At 31.2% G+C, this 20,628-nt stretch overlaps 1 protein-coding gene across 1 annotated transcript in view; it reads right to left on the bottom strand.

Moving 5' to 3' along the window:
- Nucleotides 1-1,683: 1,683 nt before the first annotated feature.
- Nucleotides 1,684-20,628, bottom strand: part of LOC123010465 (gonadotropin-releasing hormone receptor-like) — a 60,766-nt gene continuing 41,821 nt past the window's right edge. The window contains exons 3-7 of the mRNA XM_044407371.1: nt 15,582-15,730; nt 15,428-15,533; nt 15,171-15,378; nt 12,897-13,020; nt 1,684-2,031 (exon numbers count right to left, since the gene is read on the bottom strand). Coding sequence (XP_044263306.1) covers nt 1,785-2,031; nt 12,897-13,020; nt 15,171-15,378; nt 15,428-15,533; nt 15,582-15,730 — 834 coding nt within the window. The 3' untranslated portion in view covers nt 1,684-1,784. The remainder of the gene's footprint in view (nt 2,032-12,896; nt 13,021-15,170; nt 15,379-15,427; nt 15,534-15,581; nt 15,731-20,628) is intronic.

Here is a 20,628-nt window from a genome sequence, read left to right on the forward strand (position 1 = left end):
CCAACTTAAATTTATCAAATAAAAAAACGTAATTTTTGTATATTTTCTTCGGAATAATATTAGACATCACCTCATCTATTGCCAGATACTTAATATCGGGCAACCTCTTGTCAGACACCCAAACCTTAATAAATTGTAACTGTACTTACGTTACAGTGTAAAAGCTGAATTTTATAGATGTTACTTGAGTAACTATTAGAAGATGTTTTCTCAGTACCCAGACAGTTTTGACAGTTCTAACCCCCGGCCAGACAAAAATATAGGGTAGCTGTAGGCCTCCAATGATGATACTTTGTCAAAACTGAATCACATTTATTTTATAAACTGCACTTAGCACTGTCGAAGCTGTCTGGCTACTGAAAAAACATCTTCTCATAGTTACCCAAGTAACATGTATAAAATTCAGCTTTTAAACTATAACGTACAGTGATGGACAGTGAATTTCGTCCACCCAATTTCTATGAATTCACAAAAATTCACTGTAGTTTGTGCTTTATTGTCAGGTTGACTGACATTCAAATACGTATTGTCAAATTTAATCAACTTCGAACATTCCAGCAGTAAGTGCGTTTAATAAAATAAAAATTATCTCTCTGGTATAAGAAGGTATGTCTCAAGGACGTGTCTCTATACTTTTGGGCATACCAAGGAGTACCATTTCAAAAGATAAAGGTAAAAAGTAGCAAGAATTATCGAACCTTCTGTCAACATGACAAACGTTAATCAAAATTCTGAAACAAGGTTAGGAAAAGACTAATTTACACTTTTATTCTGTCAAGGAAATTGGGTGGACGAAATTCACTGTCCATCACTGTAAGTACAGTTACAATTTATTAAGGTTTAAGGGTGTCTGACACTGATGAGGTGATCTCTAATACCGTGCGATCAAAAAAAAATTAGAGTAGGCGTTGATTAAATTCTACAGTTGGCAACACATTGGCTAGAAATCTGGGCTGCAAATTTTCCACACAAACTGAAAGTAAAAATGACCATTTACCTTTTCGTCTTGTACAGAATTTTTGGAATAACTTGCAACAATAAAAATAATTTTCAGCTCTAAAGTGAACATTATTTCACTCAAAATGAATAAAACGCAAACTTGTCAAAGTTTTCGCTGACATTTGATGTCTAAAATCAGTATCGCCATCTGAAGGACTTTAATCACCGCCTACTCTAATTTATTTTTTTTTGATCGCACGGTATTATTCCGAAGAAAAATAGAAAAATTACGCTTTCTTATTTGATAAATTTAAGTTAAAGCCACGATTACCCAAACTTAATCGTTCTTACCTGTGTTGGAAGTATGCGCTGACAAATTTTCAACTTTTATAAAATGACGAAGGTCTGGCGACCACAGGCTCTTGCTCTATAGCTTACTTAAAATTTTTCTCTGTGGCGCGAGTTCTGACACACCCTGTGTTATAACGGCACCACAATATGAATTCGTATTTTGAAAAATAAGAACGACTAAACCGCCTTAACAAAAACTTATTTCTGTGTATAAATAAAATTTGTTGACAACAGCAGCACTAATGAAACTGGCCCCCAGTATCAAATAGAGCTGGATAGGGCCGCTGGGAATTTTTTCACTGTGTAGTAGTATCTCATCCGCTCCTGAGCATGAAAGCACTGTGTGGAGTGTGAGAACTAAGAAAAACTTTGGTAGGAAAAGCATTCAGGCAATATAATCACAAATATATTTATAAAAACACAATAACAAGAAAACAATAAAACACCTACAACTAAAGATACATAAAATTAAAAATATCGAGCAACATATATATCTACTCTAAAGTCTTCAACGATATTTCAAGAGGCGGCAATCGAGAGTCGCCATTTGGGGTTGGGATGCAGGAGGTGTGTTTTATAGTGTTGGCTCTAGGGCTCACCTTCCGTCCAGTTCGTCTAGCCCTGATGTTGAAAACCCCATACACGACTGGATTCATGCAAGAGTTCGTGCAAGCGAAGAGAAACAGTGCCTTTTGTATCCTCTGATCCACGTTTTTTGCCGACTCTCTGTCTAACCAATACCTGCAAAAAGTTTCACTCTGTCATCATTTGTCAAACGTGCCGAGTTGTAAAATGGACTTGTTATTGCTTATTGACAAAAGAGACTCTCAAGGACTCTCGTTAGAGATAATCTCAAGGGACAATGCGTATAAACAAATCTGTCAGTTGATGCTCGACTGGAAATAATATTTCAAATGCCTCACGTGTGGCTATTGATAAATATTCACTCAATTCTATGATTCATCGAGGGAAAGATATTACGTATAATCGTTTTCATATTAATGTGCATCGAAGTAGTCGTTGAAAAGGATCATTTGAAGTAGTGATGGGCAGAATGGAATGGAACTTAACGAATAATTCGATAGTTGTCTATCATTCGAATTATTCGATAGTAGAAAATACATTCATTCGTTAAAATTCATTCGTTAAAAATCATTCGTGTAGATAAACGATTTTGATTGAGTTATCGAATCATTCGATAAATGATTATTCAATAGCGAAATTCAAATCCCAACCTCAATCTTCACTAAAAATTATTTTCTCAAATAAATATGTGTACCCGACTTTTTGAGGTAGTAAAAAATAATTAAAATTAACAACGTAATTAACATAGGGTGACAAAGATTTAAAAAAATGTCATTATTGATGTGATTTTTGTTCTGAATGATATTAATGAAACTTTTTGTGTGAATCGACCTTTAAATTAAGGATGCATTTAGACTTCCACAATCCACTTGATGCACATTAATATGAAAAAGAGTATACCTGTTAACAGTGTTAACAAATTCAGGAAACATCAATCGGAATTTTCAAATTATTGTTTTAATTCAAATTCTGTAATTTCGATAACGTGAAATTTATTTGTTGTCAATTTGAATACTTTTTTCTTTAAATAAATTGCACCCAATCGTAAATACAGGGTCCCTGACTTGATTTTCAGACGCAAACCAAAATACATTCTCAGATACCAATCTGCATTAATTGATTTAGGTACTATTTAAAAAATTTTGAGGTTATAAACATAGATACCTATGATAGCTTTCACAGTTTTTGTAAAATGACCTCCTACGGTGTACCTTTGACGGTACAGCAGGGGTAAGCCGACTAGTATACGTATAGCCTGTGAGTATAACCAAGACCGTTTTCACTCCGTTTTTGATAAATTTTAGTTCTGGCCCGGCCGTCAGAGATCGCCATTAACATTATTATACCAAGGCCATCTGAATCAAAAAGCTACGCTTATAAGGCCGTTTTGATTTTTCCATATAAACTTTGTTTCTCTGAGATTTCGGGCGTCAGCACCTTATTGCGCTCCATCTACCGATTTCGATCGCAGTCGATTGAGACTTTTTATTTTTAGGTTAAGTGCTTAAAACATCAATTAAAACATGAATGCTGTAGTCTTCGACCATATATTAGATAGACCAGGCATACTCTGATTTGTTGTGAAGCCAACATGTGCAGGGAAAATGACTACTAATGACTACTAATGGTACGCGAATTTGACCCTTAGAGAACTCCTTCTCTGATTGGTTCATTCATAATATGTGAACCACCAGTGGCGTCGTAATGTATTCTAATATTCCAATATTACATTGATTTTTTTTTTATATTGTAACTCGGGCGATATGATTGTAGATTGTTAAGTGATCACACCAAAAGAGTCAAGTAGTTTGAAAATCTCGAAATACCACCAGTTTTAACAAGCAACATTATTTATGAAACTTATAATATTTTTCATTTTCTGCCCCTTGCCTATGAGCCACCACTGAACAAGGAGTAAGGAAGAGTAAGCATCCTCTTGCCCCTCACTCCTCTTGACAATACATGTTGGCTTCAAACAAACTCGCTGGATAGCGTGTCTATCTAATATATGGTCGAAGGCTATAGTATAAGATCCGAGCTTATTTTAGATGTATTCTGGACTAGCAAAATACTATTAAATTAGAATTGCAAAAAATATAAAATCATAACACGAGGTAGGTTAGAACAATTTATAACTTCAATATTTTTCTGCAAAGTGATTTGTTTGTTGAGTAATCCGTAATTTTTGTAGTGTCTTTAATATTAAAATACAAAGTAAAACGTTGTCCTTATTATTGTCTGTATAAATTTGCTTACCGCAAAACGTTTCAAAAGTTTCGAACCATTTTTGCCTTTGTTGCATATTGCTTGGAATTTCAAATAAGCGAACATTTTGCCCCACAAATGAAACACGCTTTTTACCATTTTATACTATTATTTTATAAAATTGAAGGGTGCCGCCAATGCTTATAAATTGAATAACTGTTATTAATTTAATTTTGTAGCTTTGATTCGTTAATCGACTACCGAGGGCGCACTTTTTTTTATGGCCGCTCTGCAGAAACAGTTATCACGGAGAATGAAACGGCCTATAAACGTAGCTTTTTGATTCAGACGGCCTTGTCTCATAATAAAGTTTATTTATTTTTTGCGAATGTTATTTTTATTTTAAATTTTCATTCAAAGGTAGACGATAGGTATAGACACACAACATAGTCCGGTCAAATTAGTCATAAAAATAGTGGTCAATAACGAAAATTCCGACAGAGCTAAATTTTGGTGGAGACCTTGGGTACACCATTAGATATAAAGTGTCAAAAGTCCCCATCGATCCCATGTGTGCTAAAAAAGTTATTCGGGGTCAAAGGTCAAAATCTGAGGTTTTTTAAATTTTTTTCGAGAACGGTAAGTTTTATCGAAACAGTAGCCCAGACAAAAATTATAGATCTTAAAATTATCTACAAAAATGGTCTTTATACTTTTTTTCTAAGAATCACCATTCCTGAGATATAGCGATTCTAAAAGTTAAAGGAGTAACGTTCTACATCATATGCACATACAGAGTGCGCCAGAACTCGCGCCCCAAAAACAAATGCCATGTAGGGTAAGGTACCAGGAACATAGAAAAATTTAAAAAAATTCTATCTATAAAAATTTCAAAGTTATGAGAGTTTAAATTTTGCACTTTGACTCTATTTATTTCTGTAGGATAAATAATTTTCAAAGTTTTTTTGCTACAGGCTATTAGAAGCGAAAATAAGGAAGCTGTATCCTAAACTGTAACTCTGTTTAATGTTATTTGTGGCTTTTATTGACAAAATTTTTGTACCTTTACTAAATAATTATAAAAAAAACATATACAAGGTCATCAGTATTATTAAATGGACATAAAAAAATGTTAAATGTCAAATTTTTTTGACAGATAGAATTTTTTAAACAGTTTTTCAGTACTCTGGGGACTACCCAATTACTCCCTTTCAAGGGAATGCGCGATTTTTTGAACATCCTGTGTGTATTACCAAATAAATTCTTTTTAATTCTAATGGAATCCGGATATTTATAAGTTTAATGAAATAGAAGAAAAATTTCAAGTAAGATAAATAAACATGAAAAAAATATTTAAAAATTCTATCTGTCAAAAAATTTTGACATTTATTTTTTGACATTTGACATTTTTTTATATCTATTTAATGATACTGATGATCTTGTAAACATTTTTTTCATGTTCCTGGCATTTTATCTTACTTGAAATTTTTCTTCTATTTCATTAAACTTATAAATATCTGGATTCCATTAGAATTAAAAAGAATTTATTAGGTAATACACACAGGGTGTTCAAAAAATCGCGGATTTCCTTGAAAAAGGAGTAATTGGGTAGACCCCAGAGTAACTGAAAAACTGTTTAAAAAATTCTATGTCAAAAAATTTTGACATTTATTTTTTGACATTTAACATATTTTTATGTCCATTTAATAATACTGATGACCTTGTATATGTTTTTTTTAGAATTATTTAGTAAAGGTACAAAACTTTTGCCAATAAAAGCCACAAATAATATTAAACAGAGTTAGAGTTTAGGATACAGCTTCCTTGTTTCCGCTTCTAATAGCCTGTAGCAAAAAAACTTGGAAAATTATTTATCCTACAGAAATAAATAGAGACAAAGTGCAAAATTTAAACTCTCATAACTTCGAAATTTTTATAGATAGATTTTTTTTTAATTTTTTCCATGTTCCTGGTATCTTACCCTTCTTTGTATGTATGTGCATATGATGTAGAACGTGACTCCTTCAACTTTTAGAATCGCGATATCTCAGGAATGGTGATTCTTAGAAAAAAAGTATGCAGACCATTTTTGTAGATAATTTTAAGATCTATAATTTTTGTCTGGGCTACTTTTTTGATAAAACTTACCGTTTTCGAAAAAAATCTAAAAAAACGTCCAATTTTGACTTTTGACCCCGAATAACTTTTTTAGCACACATGGGATCGATGGGGACTTTTGACACTTTATTCCTAATGGTGTACCCAAGATATCCACCAAAATTTAGCTCTGTCGGAATTTTAGTTATTTGAAATGTCTATTTTGACGGGACTAACATAAACAACACATTTATGTTCCAGCTTTTTTTGTTAGATTTATAATAAAAAAAAGAAATCTAATTTAACGGCGTGAAGTGTACGGGATTGAAATTTGAAACAAGTTGGTCCTGATTTCACAATCAATGAAAAAACACAAATTGAAGTCTTGTTTGTAAAATAAATTCCTGGAATTTGAGGTAAAATTGATTTTTGTACTAAACTACGATAATAATTGCTAATTGTTTAGAATGAGTTTAAAAATAAAATTTTGTCTAAAACATGTATTTTGTATTTTTAATTTATTTTTAATAAAGAATAATAAATTGAAACAAATAGTATATTAAAGTACAAGTTGCAAGCACAAATACGAAATTCCGAAACGAGCCGCGTAGCGGCGAGTTGAGGAACAAATGAGTATTTGAAGAACCTTCTGCAACAAGTTTATTTTGCCGCTTTATATCATTTTATAAGTTAAAAAACGAAAATTTTAATTTTTTTTTAGAGAATTTTGCGACGGTTAGCATTGATTGACATTTATGTGCAATAATTTTAGGCGGCTGTAAAAAATAAAAATAATTCTTATTTTCACATTTGAAAATGAATTGTGAAGAAAGTCCGTAATTACAATTAAATTAACGCCAACGACTTATTCCAGCACTCAAATGACGTCATTTGGGTGCTGGAATAGAGTTATTCTAACACCGAAATAGAAAAACATGTTTTCAAAATTGTCGCTTTTTCTAGTTCTTGGGCCAGACGTATGGTGACGCCATACAAAAACTTTTAAAAACCAGGCGTTCTATTTTGTAGGTGTTCTGTGTGCGGTACAGCCACAGCATTTGTGTAGCATTCTTCATATACAGGGTGTTTCACACAACTTTACGAGGCTTGCGCCTAATGTACGCACCCAAATATACAAATATCACAAAACACTAGATACAAAAAAAAAACATTTTTAATTATTTAATTTTTGGAAAACCATGTCAGTCAGTAGTTGTTAAAGTAATCAAGGTATCATTAATAGTCATAAACTGCAGTTTTTCAGAAACAATTATCATTTGTTTTATCACGAGACGACATGAATATGATTCTAGTTTACCTATCTTAATCACCAACTAACTAAAAACGTTGTAATTTTTTAAAGGGTGAACAAACTAGAGAAGATTATCCAATTTTTTTAAAATTTGTAATCGAGTTCGTATCGGAATATGAATTATTGATTACAGGCGCAGGCTTCGTAAAATTATGTGAAACACCGTGTCTTGTCGGTTTTTTCATTGTTTGAGTATACATTTTGAATTCAAGAAGATGAAAAAGTATAATTGCATTTTGTGCAACTATTTTAAGTTACATAAAATTCTCGTTGTGACACTGAAATAGAAAAATTTGTCTTCCATTTGTCATTGTAAAAATTTAATTTTAGACACAAAGCAAATAATAAATTTGGGATAATTACACCAACGCCGTTAAGAATTTCTTATTATATTCCCATCATTTTCATTAACATCATCAACATAATTATATGTATTTAAGTTATTGGGTTTAATTTTTAATTTGAAAGATACTAACATAAAGATCACTTAATGGCCTTTTAATTGCTACAATGTTACCTACGCAACTGTCAGTTGGATATTGATCTCATTATTCCAGAGAATTATTGCAGAGCTTTCAAAATATAACCTAATATGATACGTGTCCTTTCTCCAACTTTTTGCATTTGTCTTTTTATTTCCTTACACATGCAGGACAAATTTAATTACTAAAATACCATTATTCGTATTAGCAAAGTTTGATATTGTTCCACAAACAGGTTTAACACAATTTAATGATGTAATGCATGTTTTTAGCTTTATAAACAATAAGTTATATTCTCTCATATTAGTTATGCAAAGTATGATATCTTCAAGAAAGTTTCGAAACATATTTGTTCTTCTCTAAAGTTTTGAAGTGAGATAAATTAAGTCGTAAAGTATAGTATATTAAGCATCAAGAACGGTAAGGACATTTTACCGACCGAAGACAATTGGGTCGTCGCACATATTTTTTTTTATTGCATATCTTTATCTTTATTAAAAAATAATTAACCCGTGTTTTCTTTTTTTTTTGAAATCTTAATTTTAGTACAAAAAAATATTATAAAAACTCGTAAAATGAAATAAAATCAAGACGCACGCGTTTTATTTGCTGTGAGGTAATAATCCGTTCTTTGCTCTCATTGGCTGTTTGAATGTCGGTAATGCAGATTGCAGATCTGTTTTAAGCTTCGACCATATCTATTTAATGATACCGATGATCTTGTATATGTTTTTTACAATTATTTAGTAAAGGTACAAACATTTTATCAATAAAAGCCACAAATATATTAGATAGACACGCTATCCAGCGAGTTTGTAGGCAGTTTGTTTGAAGCCAACATGTATGGACAAGAGGAGTGAGGGGCAAGAGGATGCTTACTCTTCCTTACGCCTTGTTCAGTGGTGGCTCATAGGCAAGGGACAGAAAATGAAAAATATTATAAGTTTCATAAATAATGTTGCTTGTTAAAACTGGTGATATTTCGAGATTTTCAAACTACTTGACTCTTTTGGTGTGATCACTTAACAATCTACAATCATATCGCCCGCGTTACAATATAAAAAAAAATCAATGTAATATTGGAATATTAGAATACATTACGACGCCACTGGTGGTTCACATATTATGAATGAACCAATCAGAGAAGGAGTTCTCTAAGGGTCAAATTCGCATACCATTAGTCATTTCCCCTTGCCCCACCTGCACATGTTGGCTTCACAACAAATCAGAGTATGCCTGGACTATCTAATATATGGTCGAAGGTTTTAAGGTTATATTTTGGTGTTTGTTTGTTTCAATATCTGTACAATAATAATTATGATGTCAAAGATGAGTACATTTAAGCGTTGTGATTAAACATCCGCCATATTATTCCACTTGCCACTGTCAGTTGTTGTCAGTGCTTTTGGGATTGTTACGTAGTAAACCGGGAATTTATCTCGGATTTAAATTCTACCCCAAACTTAATAATCGAAATTATAGTATTTCAAACTCTTCCAAGTTAATTTTGCTTCTTCTTTTTTGTGTGATTGATTTTTGTTAGTTTTTTAAAGAGTAGTTATGCCAAGGGCATTATTGGATGTTTATGGCCTCCGAGGGCGACAAGTTTGCAAGAACGTGGACCTCCAGTCCGAGGTTTTTGTAATAAGTTCCCCAAGGACCATAAACATTAAATAATGCCTAAAGTTCTTAGAAGGTTTATTGTTTTATCTGAAATTAAAAATTTTTAATATGAAATGTTAAAATAAATGACAGTGGATAAATTAAACCATTAAATTCGTCACGACGTTTCGAAACCTTTACTGTATCTTCGTCAGGCGAAGAATTTTCGTTGGCTGAACGTGGGAGGCATGGCACAGTCAACGAAAATTCTTCGCCTGAGGAAGATAATAAATGTATCAAAACGTGGCGACGAATTTAATGGTTTTATTTATCCTTTGTCCTGTAAACCATCTTCTACAAAATCAAGAAAATAAATGACAGTGAAGTAGCTTATAGTGCTCTGGGAAGTAGGTAAAGTATCCTGGTGAATAAATTATAGAACTTTAACAACCCTGAATGCCCAAGAGCATTATTCCTTCATAATATACCTCAAATATTTCAATAATAACTTTAATTAAGTAATTAACTTTACTCTAGAATGTAACATTAACATTTTTATTATAATAAGCGTATTTAAGATCTCTCTGATATTATGCACTTACCCACTTACCATTATCAAAGTCTTACTTTTTGCCTCATTTGAACCAATATATTTTTTGCGCGATTAGACTCTGTTCTATTGTGTGTTTACTTTACTACGTCTGTTTCCAAGACAGTAAGTTGTATTTACTCGTTGCTATCCCAAACTGGTCGATAAGGATTTTGTTTTTTGTTGCTAAGTCTGTAAGCATTCAAAATACTTTGGAGTTTTAGAATATTTTTTAGATATTTTATTAATAAAACAACAATTTTAAACCAACGAAAAGTTGGAAACAATATTTTTTGGATTGACGAAAATAAAAGTCAAAGCTCAATCTCCTTTCATTTTAAATTATTGATAAATGAGTAAACATGAGAAAGCCTTCTCGTGCCCCGACAAATTTCCATTAAATTCAACAACAAACCAAATATAAAAAATACAATAACAACTTGAACAAGAAAGAAAAAAGTAAGAAAGTAAACGGTAGCATGGAAATATTTATCTTTACATCCTACAATTGCGTTTGCGTATGGTTAGCCAATATTAGAGCAGGTAAAGTAAAAAATAAACCTTGGAAAGCGCAAAATAAAAGTTAAGTTCTTTTTTTTTGAGTTTTATCCCGTTACAATAAAAAGTGTAAAAGTTAACTTTCAGTGAAGTTTATTAATTAGGTTGACGTAATTTGTAAGAATTTTCATATTTCTGCTGTTTTAGGTGTAAAAAGCTCATTACAATATGAGGAATATTAATTGTGCATGAAGAATGTATGTACTTACATAGTTTTTAAGACATGTACAGGGTGATTCTTAAATAGACCGACAAAATTTTATCCTTGGTAGTATTAAATGAACGCATATTGGAAAAAATATTTAAAAATTTTTTTGTTTAAACGTTCTCCAAATAAAATTTATTAAAGTTATATTCGAGGTAAAGCGTACTCCACTGATGTTTTCGTAAATAGTATTAGCACAGGTAGTGGAAACCATAGTATTAACTTGATGAAAATGTGCTTCATCATTGCAACAATTCATAAAGTGGCACGGATCAAGGGGGTTTTGCCCCTAAAAAATATAAACGCTAAAAGGATACAGTTTGTTTCCATATATCGTTGGAAAGCTGTGATAAGATTTTGTCGGTCTATTTAAGAATCATCCTGTATGTATGAACGTGTGTATGTCTGTTTTTGAACTAACTGCACGTGAAACGTCGTCAAATGAAATGAAAAGTCGAAAGGTAAAACAGCAAACTGGGCTGGGCTGGAATTAGTCGTTCACGTATAATAATACGACCGTTTTTTGAAAGTAAATCATAAATTTAGTTATTAAAACCATCATCTTTTTGATCATGCCATTTTACCTTTCAACTTGTCATTTTATTTGACGTTTCACAGACATAGGTATACTCGTTTTCAAATTAATGTGCATCGAAGTAGTCGCTGAAAGGGATCGTTTTAAGGTGGCACCCATGCAAACATTCAAACAATCCTAACCTCAACCTTCCCTAAAAATTATTTTTTTTAGATAAACCCCAGGTAGCAAAAAATAATTAAAATTAACAACACAATTAACAAAACAATTTTTGTCATTATTATTGAAGTGATTAAATTTGTTCTGAATGACATTAATGACACTTTTTGTGTAATTCAGTCTTTAAATTAAAGATGCATTTAAACTTCTACAACCTGCTTGATGCACATTAATATGAAAAAGAAAGTACGTTAATGGATCCAAAGATGACTTGATTACAAATTATCTCGATCTCTTATATTTTAATATAAAATTTCTGTCAAACTAAACAGCGAAAACGGTTCTAATTAATATTCTTTTTCTACAGTCATGTGTAAATTTCAACTTCGAAATCAATTTGCAAAGTTAGCTCTTTTTTATTGGAGGGGCGAAATTCACAGCAGTGCGAGGCAACAAAATTTTAAAGCATTTTAATTAGTTAAATTAAATATTAGAAAAAACGTTGTTAACATTAGGTGTACAAAACTGTTTATCAACGCTCAAATGCCTTTTTGTCCCGACCTTCGGTCTCGACAGAAAAAGTATTATCTTGCGTTAAAAAACAATCGTTTTGTGCGCTTAACACAAAAATAACTTATTCATAAAATTTATTTTTTTTGTAATTATTTCTTGCATGGACTAATTAAACATTAATAAAACAGCAAGATTCAATTTTCATTTGAAACAGTTACACAATAAAATCGAGTTCTTTGGACACGTAGATACATATTTTAATATAAAATCTCCAATAAACTAAACAGCAAAACGGTTCTAATTAAATATTTTTTTCATAATGATTTCAATATTTTTATTTAAAACAGTTGCACGTCTGAATAAGTAATTTCATAAAAAGAATGTTTATTATTGTGTGTTTAATTGAACTGATTACTCACAGTTATTCGTTATACAAGACGATAAAGAAATTGTTTATCTACGAGCGAAAAGGTTAAGTTTACGATTGACGAAGTCACGAGTGGACTTTTTTGACGAGTAGATAAACAGTCTTTATCGCCGTGTATAATATATATTTCGTTTTATTTTGTACTCACCTAGCAGAATTTCTTAAATATAAACAGTACATAAAAATTACTTTATTTCACAAGACGATAAAAGACTGCTTTATCTACTGGAATTAGTTGACAAAAGCACTCTTTAACATTGAGTACAAAATAAAATCTTTTTCATCTATTAAACCAACATCACATTTCTAGTTTGTGCTGAAAATCTGGATTACTCACCATATACACATGACGTAATAAGGAGTCCAACAGACAAAAAAGACCAGTACGATAATGATGGTCATTTTCAAAGTACGCACTTTGGCTTTTCCTAGGAATGCCAAACTCGATCTTGTGATACTGTCTGCTGAAAAAAAAAATCTTGATTAAATATGCTCCTAGACTTTCAGAGATAGTTTCGATGTCATTTGTGAAATTCCAGCTCAAAATTACATCCGCTACTTGTTTGATATCTAATTGCACACCCACATCCAAGTCAAAAGACAGTTTAACACGGAGTTTTTAATTTTATAGCAAGTTCACAATTTTCCGATGCCGGAAAAATAGATTGCTTTGTTTTAAATGTTCTTGAACTTTGAGAAATGCGGTAACAAATGTTTTAGTTGCCGGAGTATATTCAATTTATTCGGGTGTTTGTCAAAAGCGCGTGTCCTTTGAAGAGAGAGTCCTAAGCTAGACAAATTATAACAATAGCACATTTAGACTGGAAGATAAACTGTCGGCCTGCCGTTAAGAGTGTTTAGGTGGACGAAAAATATTTCTGCTTATTCTCAAGCTAATTAAAATTGTTTTTTTCAACCTAATGTAGATTTGATCTCTTAATTTCTTTAAAATTCGTTTCTACTACACCACACTTACATAAATTTGAAATAATTGTTATACAGGATAAACAAAAAGTATGTAACCAAGCGTTTGTTTTTTATAATTTGCTTTCAAAAAATAATAATTAATAAAAATTATAAAGTGCTTATAACATTAATGATCGTATTTTAAAAATAAAATTTTGTTTTGTTTTTGAGTTGTGCGATTTTTTAACAATTAAAAAAATTACATTTTACAGCAAGCTAAAGCACACATGGTTTTGTGAATGACATGTCTTGACGTTTCTTGCCAAAACTAGTTTCTCCCTGTTAATCAAATTTTTGTAGAAAAAAGGTTTTATTAAAAAAAAAAATTGGAAAACTCAAAATTTAGAAAAATTTAACTTTTGATAAAACGTCACATTTTTATAATATTTTATCATACATCAAATAGTTTTTTTTTCAAAAAATAAATAGTTTAACCAAAAAAACATCTGGTTTCATTACTATAATAGTGATTACTGCTGCAACAATCCGGATCAAAAACTTCAATAACTTAATTAAGTTTGAATACAAATAAATATGTCGGTAGTTTTACTTATATATTGTTGTATTATGTTATTATGTTTTGTACTTTATGTATGTATTGTTTTAATTAATCTTAGAATCCATTTACAGAAAGCAAATTAAAAATTTTATTTTAGAATTTTAATTAATGCAAACGTAAATTAATCACGAATTAACTAACCAATTTTGCTTAATTTTAATTATCCAACATATGTTTAGTTTTTGTAAATTCAAGTAAATAAAATAATAATTAAGTCCTTTTTTTAATTCCTCCATTTGTAAAATATTCATTTTACAATACAAAAATGGTGGATGCGCCGGGAAAAATTATTTTTTCTGAATTAAAAACTGATTTCCAACTGGAGCATTTAGATCTAAGTCCCATAAGCATTATGAAAAACATATTCCTAATTTTGTGTTAAACTTGTTATTTATTTAAAAAGTGGTATTTTGTAACAAAAGGAAGTACATACCAGGTGAATAAAAAGTATGGAACCAAACATTTTTTGCTTACACTATTTATTTTTTGAAAAAACTAATTGATGAGTGATAAAGTACTATGAAAATGTGATGATTTAACAAGAATAAAATTTTTCGAAATTTCCTTTTGTTTTTGAGTTATACAAAAAACAATATTTTTTTAAATGGCAACCCACTATAAAATAATTTTTCTCATAAAAGCTATACTCTAAGGATTACAACTATCTGCTATATATTAAATTAAAAAAAAAATAATTCACATAAATTGCAATTTTGACAAAAAAATATCGCATAACTCAAAAACAAAACAAAATTTCGTTCTGAAAATACGATCACATTTTTTATATTACTTTAATTTATATTAATTTTTATTTTCTGGAGGCAAATGATTAAAAAAAACGTAATAATGTTTCTGTTCACTAGATATTCCAATAAGTTGTGGAATAAATTTATCCGACAATTGTAAAAGCGCCTCAATGAAGACAAATAATCGATAAACACGCCACATAAATTTAATCTGTCAGGTTATGCATTACTATCTACCTGTTATAAATTTAGACTGGATGCCAATTTTGTTACACTACATCTCGCACTAATCAAATTTTTACAGTTGTAAAATATTTGAAACTCAATATTCTTCACTCACCGCCGTAAGGATTGCGCGTCCTGCGTCGTATTTCCAAGAGTATTGATGCGTAGGAAAATATTATCACCGCCAAGGGCAAGGCGTACATCATCACCATCCCAAATAACAGATAGGTCAACTCATGTGCGTAGGTGGGAAACACGTTATAAGTCACACACTGCTGATACCAAGTAATGTTCGGGTGCGATTCGACGTGGAAAACCACCATCTGAAAAACGAGCCCTTTTGTCTCCAACCGACCGATAGGTAACACTTACTTGTGGAATGCTGCAGAGGGTGGCTCCAACCCAAGCCCCGATCAGCATGAATTTGTCTCTGCGGTCGAGGGCGCGAAGGTATAATGGCTTAAGAACGGCGTAAAATCTGCAAAAAAACAGTTAGCTGTGAAGTGAGGGTGTATCAAAGTATCACCTGTCGATGCTGATACAGACGAGAATGAAGCTGGATAAGTAGAGACCGAACATTCGGAAAAACATCATTATTCTACACATTACGTCGCCTGCATACCAAGACACGGTCGAAGCCCAACCGATTTCTAAAGGCATCATCAGGAATGTGACCTGCAGAAGAATTATTAGTTCCAAGATTGAATGGCAAAAAAAGAAAAAAGAGCGAAACTCGAACTAGTTTGTATGTTTACTAGTTTTTTAATAGTTTCATAGTTGACAGAGCTCTTTTTAACTCAAACATACATTGTTCATTTCTATTCTCTTCTTTTAAAAAACATTATCAAACAACTCTGAATGGGAAATTATCAAAGCACTATCTGTATTGAATTTATTTGTGTGTAAATACAGGGTCAGTTACAGGAGAGTTACTTTGAAAATTAATTAGTTTGCAACCAAAAATACCTTTAGCGTAACTGGATATAATACTGTGCAATCAAAAAAAAATTAGAGTAGAGTAGTAGTGATTAAAGTCCTTCAGATGGCAATCCTGATTTTTGACATCAAATGTCAGCGGAAACTTTGACAAGTTTGCGTTTTATTTCTTTTGAGTGAAATAATTTTCACTTTAGAGAAGAAAATTTTTATTGCTCGACAAAACGAAAACGGTGGATAGTCACTTTCAGTTTGTGTGGAAAATTTCCAGCCCATATTTCCATCCAATGTGTAGCCAACTGCAGAATTTAATCGACGCCTACTCTAATCTAGTCAGATTTGGAATTTTTTTGCATGTAACTTTATTTGTGCCGCTCTGCTTTTTTGAAAGCTCCAGTTCTGTCATTAGTGTCACTTATTAATTAATAATAAATTGTTGTTTATTAAACTTTTATTGTTTCAACTAATTTCCAATAATAATATACATGATGCGTTAGAACTCGCGCCGCAAAAAAATTTTCAAGTAAGGTAAGATACCAGGAACATGAAAAAAATGTTTAAAAAATTGTATATCTGTATCTGTCAAAAAATTTTGACATTTATTTTTTGACATTTCACATTTTTTATATCTATTTAATGATACTGATGATCTTGTATATATTTTTTACAATTATTTAGTAAAGGGACAAAAATTTTGCCAATAAAAGCCATAAATAACATTGAACAGAGTTACAATTTAGGATACAGCTTCCTTGTTTCCTTTTTTAATAGCTTATAGTAAAAAAACTTTGAAAATTATTTTTCCAATAGAAATAAATAGAGTCAAAGTGCAAACTTTAAAGCCTCATAAATTCGAAATTTTTGTAGATAAAATTTTTTTAACATTTTTGCCATGTTCCTGGTATCTTACCTAATATGGCGCGAGTTCTGGCGCACCCTCTATATAATATACATATACAGGCTGAATATAAATTATGGAACCAAGCGGTTTTATTTTTAATCATGTGCCTCCGGAAAATAATAATTAATATAAATTAAAGTAATATAAAAAATGTGATCGTATTTTCAGAACCAAAAATTTGTTTTGTTTTTGAGTTACGCGATTTTTTTTTGTTAAAATTGCAATTTATGTGAAAAAATTTAATATAAAGCAGATAGTTGTAATCCCTAGAGTATAGCTTTTATGAGAAAAATTATTTTATAGTGGGTTGCCATTTAAAAAAATATTTTTTTTGTAGAACTCAAAAACAAAAGGAAATTTCGAAAATTTTTATTCTTGTTAAATCATCACATTTTTATAGTACTTTATCACTCATCAATTAGTTTTTTCNTTTTTTCAAAAAATAAATAGTTTAAGCAAAAAACGTTTGGTTCCATACTTTTTATTCACCTGGTAAATATAATTGATAATAATGTATACTTTGGAAGAAAACAAGTTTATAATTGAAGTCTATTTTCAAAGTGGACGCTTAGTAAACGGCGATTTTTTAATTTTGAGTTAAAACAAGTAGGTACCCTTTTTTTCGTAAAGCGGCATTTTTTATTTTACATGGAAAATTCACAGCTGGCTAGATGAAAATCATTTATAACCACTTTGTATTTATTGCTCTATGCTCATCGAGATCTTTAGCTAAGCAATGTGACCCCAAGTAATGAAAATTTAAATCGAGAATTTTTTATCTTTTTCAAGAGTCGTTTCACCTATCCGGAGACACACTATACCGGGTGAGTCATATACAGTATGTCCCCGGATTGAGTTTACAAAAGGAAAATTTTTTTATCTTTGATTTTATGCAAACTGCAAATGAAAAAAAACTTTTTGCTTTACTTGAAAGCAGCAAATCTGTAATTATAACTTCAGTATTCTAACTCAGTAGAAAGAAAAATTCATTTTTCTCTGCTTTTTAAGTCTTATCACATTGGCGATTTTAATTATTTGACAACTATATGTCACTTTTACAATTAAATTAAATAATGATACTTCTTGTTAAAAATGATTTTAGTTTTTACCCTAAAGATATTTCTTTGAGTTGCTTTTTATTAAAATTATGTTTTTCACAAACATTTTTGTTATTTAACTTGCGTAAACTCTTGTGATAGGACTTAAAAAGCAGAGAAAAATTATTCTAAGTCCAAAATCAAGAGAAAAATCAACTTTTCTTTCTACTGAGTTAGAGTAATGAAGTTTTAATTACAGATTTGCTGGTTTCAAGTAAAGCAAAAACTTTTTTCCTTTACAGTTTTGGCGTAAAATCAAAGATAATCTTTTTTTCCTCTTGTAAACTCAATCCGGGGACACACTGTATAATAACGACCCTAACCGATTTTCAGACGCAACCCAAAATACATTCTCAGATACCGCCATGCATTAACTGATGTTCTAGCTGAAATTTTTCAAAGATATAAACATAGATACCTGTGATAGTTTTGACAATGTTTATAAATAATTGAAGTCCTACCGTGTACCTTTGATAGTACACATGTAGTCACATCATTTTTATAGCATTCTCCACTTATCAAGCTTATGTCAGTTTTTTCGTCGTTTGATTACATTTTGAATATAAGTGGAAAAAACTGGAATTGATGACACAGTCAAATTTAATTAATGACATATCAACAATTACTGTGATTTAAATTTAATAATCTAAAGTTTTCAAACGTAACAAAAGCCAAGTTGTCTATGAGAATGTATTTTGAGTTGCATCTGAAAATCGGTTAGGGTCTTTATTATAAATGACTCACTCTGTATATTCTAAGGCAAATGCTATCCTATCTCTTTTTTGTGACTAAGCCAGGTTTTTCTTGCTGCAACAGAAGCTGGAAAATCGGTAAAACGAATGACTTTCTTTGTCGACGAAAATAGACGATCTTATATCAATTGAATTAGCGTCGGAATTAGTGCTTGATCTTTTTCGGCTATGGTGACCTATTTTCCTTTTTAAAAATCTACGTTCTTTCCAATTTCTGACTATTTTATTTATCGTACTCTTTTTTAGAAACTCCCACTTCAGTCGCTTCCGGATGGCCATTTTTGTCAACAAAATTATTTTAATTATTTTTTTGATTAGTTGTTAAGAATCAAATTAATGGCAAATTTAAGTATTCTATAAACTAGCTTTTAAGTTTGTATTTATGTATTAATGTACCAAAAAAGAAGAATGATATCTATATACAGTATGTTATTGAAATGCGTTAAGAAAATTTAAACGGTGATAGAACTCATCAAACCAAATTACTTTGCTATTTACAATTTTTTCGAAAAATCTTTCTAAACCCAGATAAAATTTTAATTAGTTTCAACGTAAATTCTAGTACCCGCCAATGTCTCCCTGCGTACATTAAAAGCGAAAGAAGATAAAAACTTGATAGCCAAGCAAAAACCAATTTTTTATTCGTAGTAAGTGAGAGTGACATTCCAAGTTACGCACCACACTTGATCAAGGGCACTAACCTTCAAATTAAATGTTCGAAAAGACGCCCTCCGTTATCGATGTATGCTTGTGCCTTTCGAGTCATAGAAGTTTTAGTTGTCACCAACATGTCGGAATTTCGTTGAATTGACTCGGCTGCATTATTCACACGAACTTCGAAGTTCACGAATTCTTCGAAGGTGTTAACTGGAGTCTCATACACAATCAAATACAATCTGTTTTAAATGGTCCCATAGAAAAAAGTCACAAGGATTTAAGTCCGGTGAACGAGCTGGCCATAAAACTGGTCCATTACGCCCTATCCACCGATTTTCAAAATTTTAATTTGGCGACCGCGAAATCTCTCCAACAGCATTCGATTAAGCTTCCCCGTAGATCAGCACCATGTCTGTTAACTCCGGATTAGTGTACTGCACCGTTTTTGACGATTATTACGGGAAATTCACTTTCCGATAAATTGTAAACACGGCCGCATGCAGGTGAAGAACGTGACTAAATTGTGTCAGTAAGTTTTTGCAAGACCTATCTGCCTGGGTTTTTGCCGTATTTACTTTTTTGCGTACCGTGCCATCCATAAACGACTCGATGACACGGAAAACGGTGAAAATAAATGTAAGTAAAAATTTGAGTTTTCGAAAAAATGGTAAATAGAGAAGTAATTTGTTTTGATGAGTTCTATCACCGTTTAAAGTTTCTTAACGCATTTCAATAACATACTGTATATAAAGAGGCTTGTCCTGACTGACCTATCAACCCACAGCCTAAACCGCTGGAGACAGAAATTTCAAATTTTCACAGTAGATACCTTTTATAACGCAGGCATCCAATAAGAAAGGATTTTTGGAGAATCAACCCCTAAGGGGGTTAAATAGGGTGGTGAATTCGAAGTTTTAAAGCTATAGCCATGAAAATTGGTATTTAGGCTTTCGGTTAAAAATAAAAAAATACGTATTTTACCATTTTTGGAAATTTCACCCCCAAGGGGGTTGAACAAGGGTAAAAGGTCGTAAAATATTTGTATTTTTTTTTAAAGTTAAATTCATGAAAATTGGTAATTGGGCTCTCCGTTAAAAACAAAAAAAACACGTGTTTTAGAATTTTGGAAAATTTCATCCCCAAAGGGGTCAAACAAGGGATGAAAATTTGTATAAATATTTATAAATTCGTCATTTTTGAAGTTATATTTATGAAAATTGGGATTTGGGC

This window comes from Tribolium madens, unplaced genomic scaffold (assembly GCF_015345945.1).
Source record: "Tribolium madens isolate multiple individuals breed KSU strain unplaced genomic scaffold, Tmad_KSU_1.1 Scaffold_91;HRSCAF=231;Tcas5.2_LG7, whole genome shotgun sequence".
In the NCBI taxonomy this organism is placed as follows: domain Eukaryota; kingdom Metazoa; phylum Arthropoda; class Insecta; order Coleoptera; family Tenebrionidae; genus Tribolium; species Tribolium madens.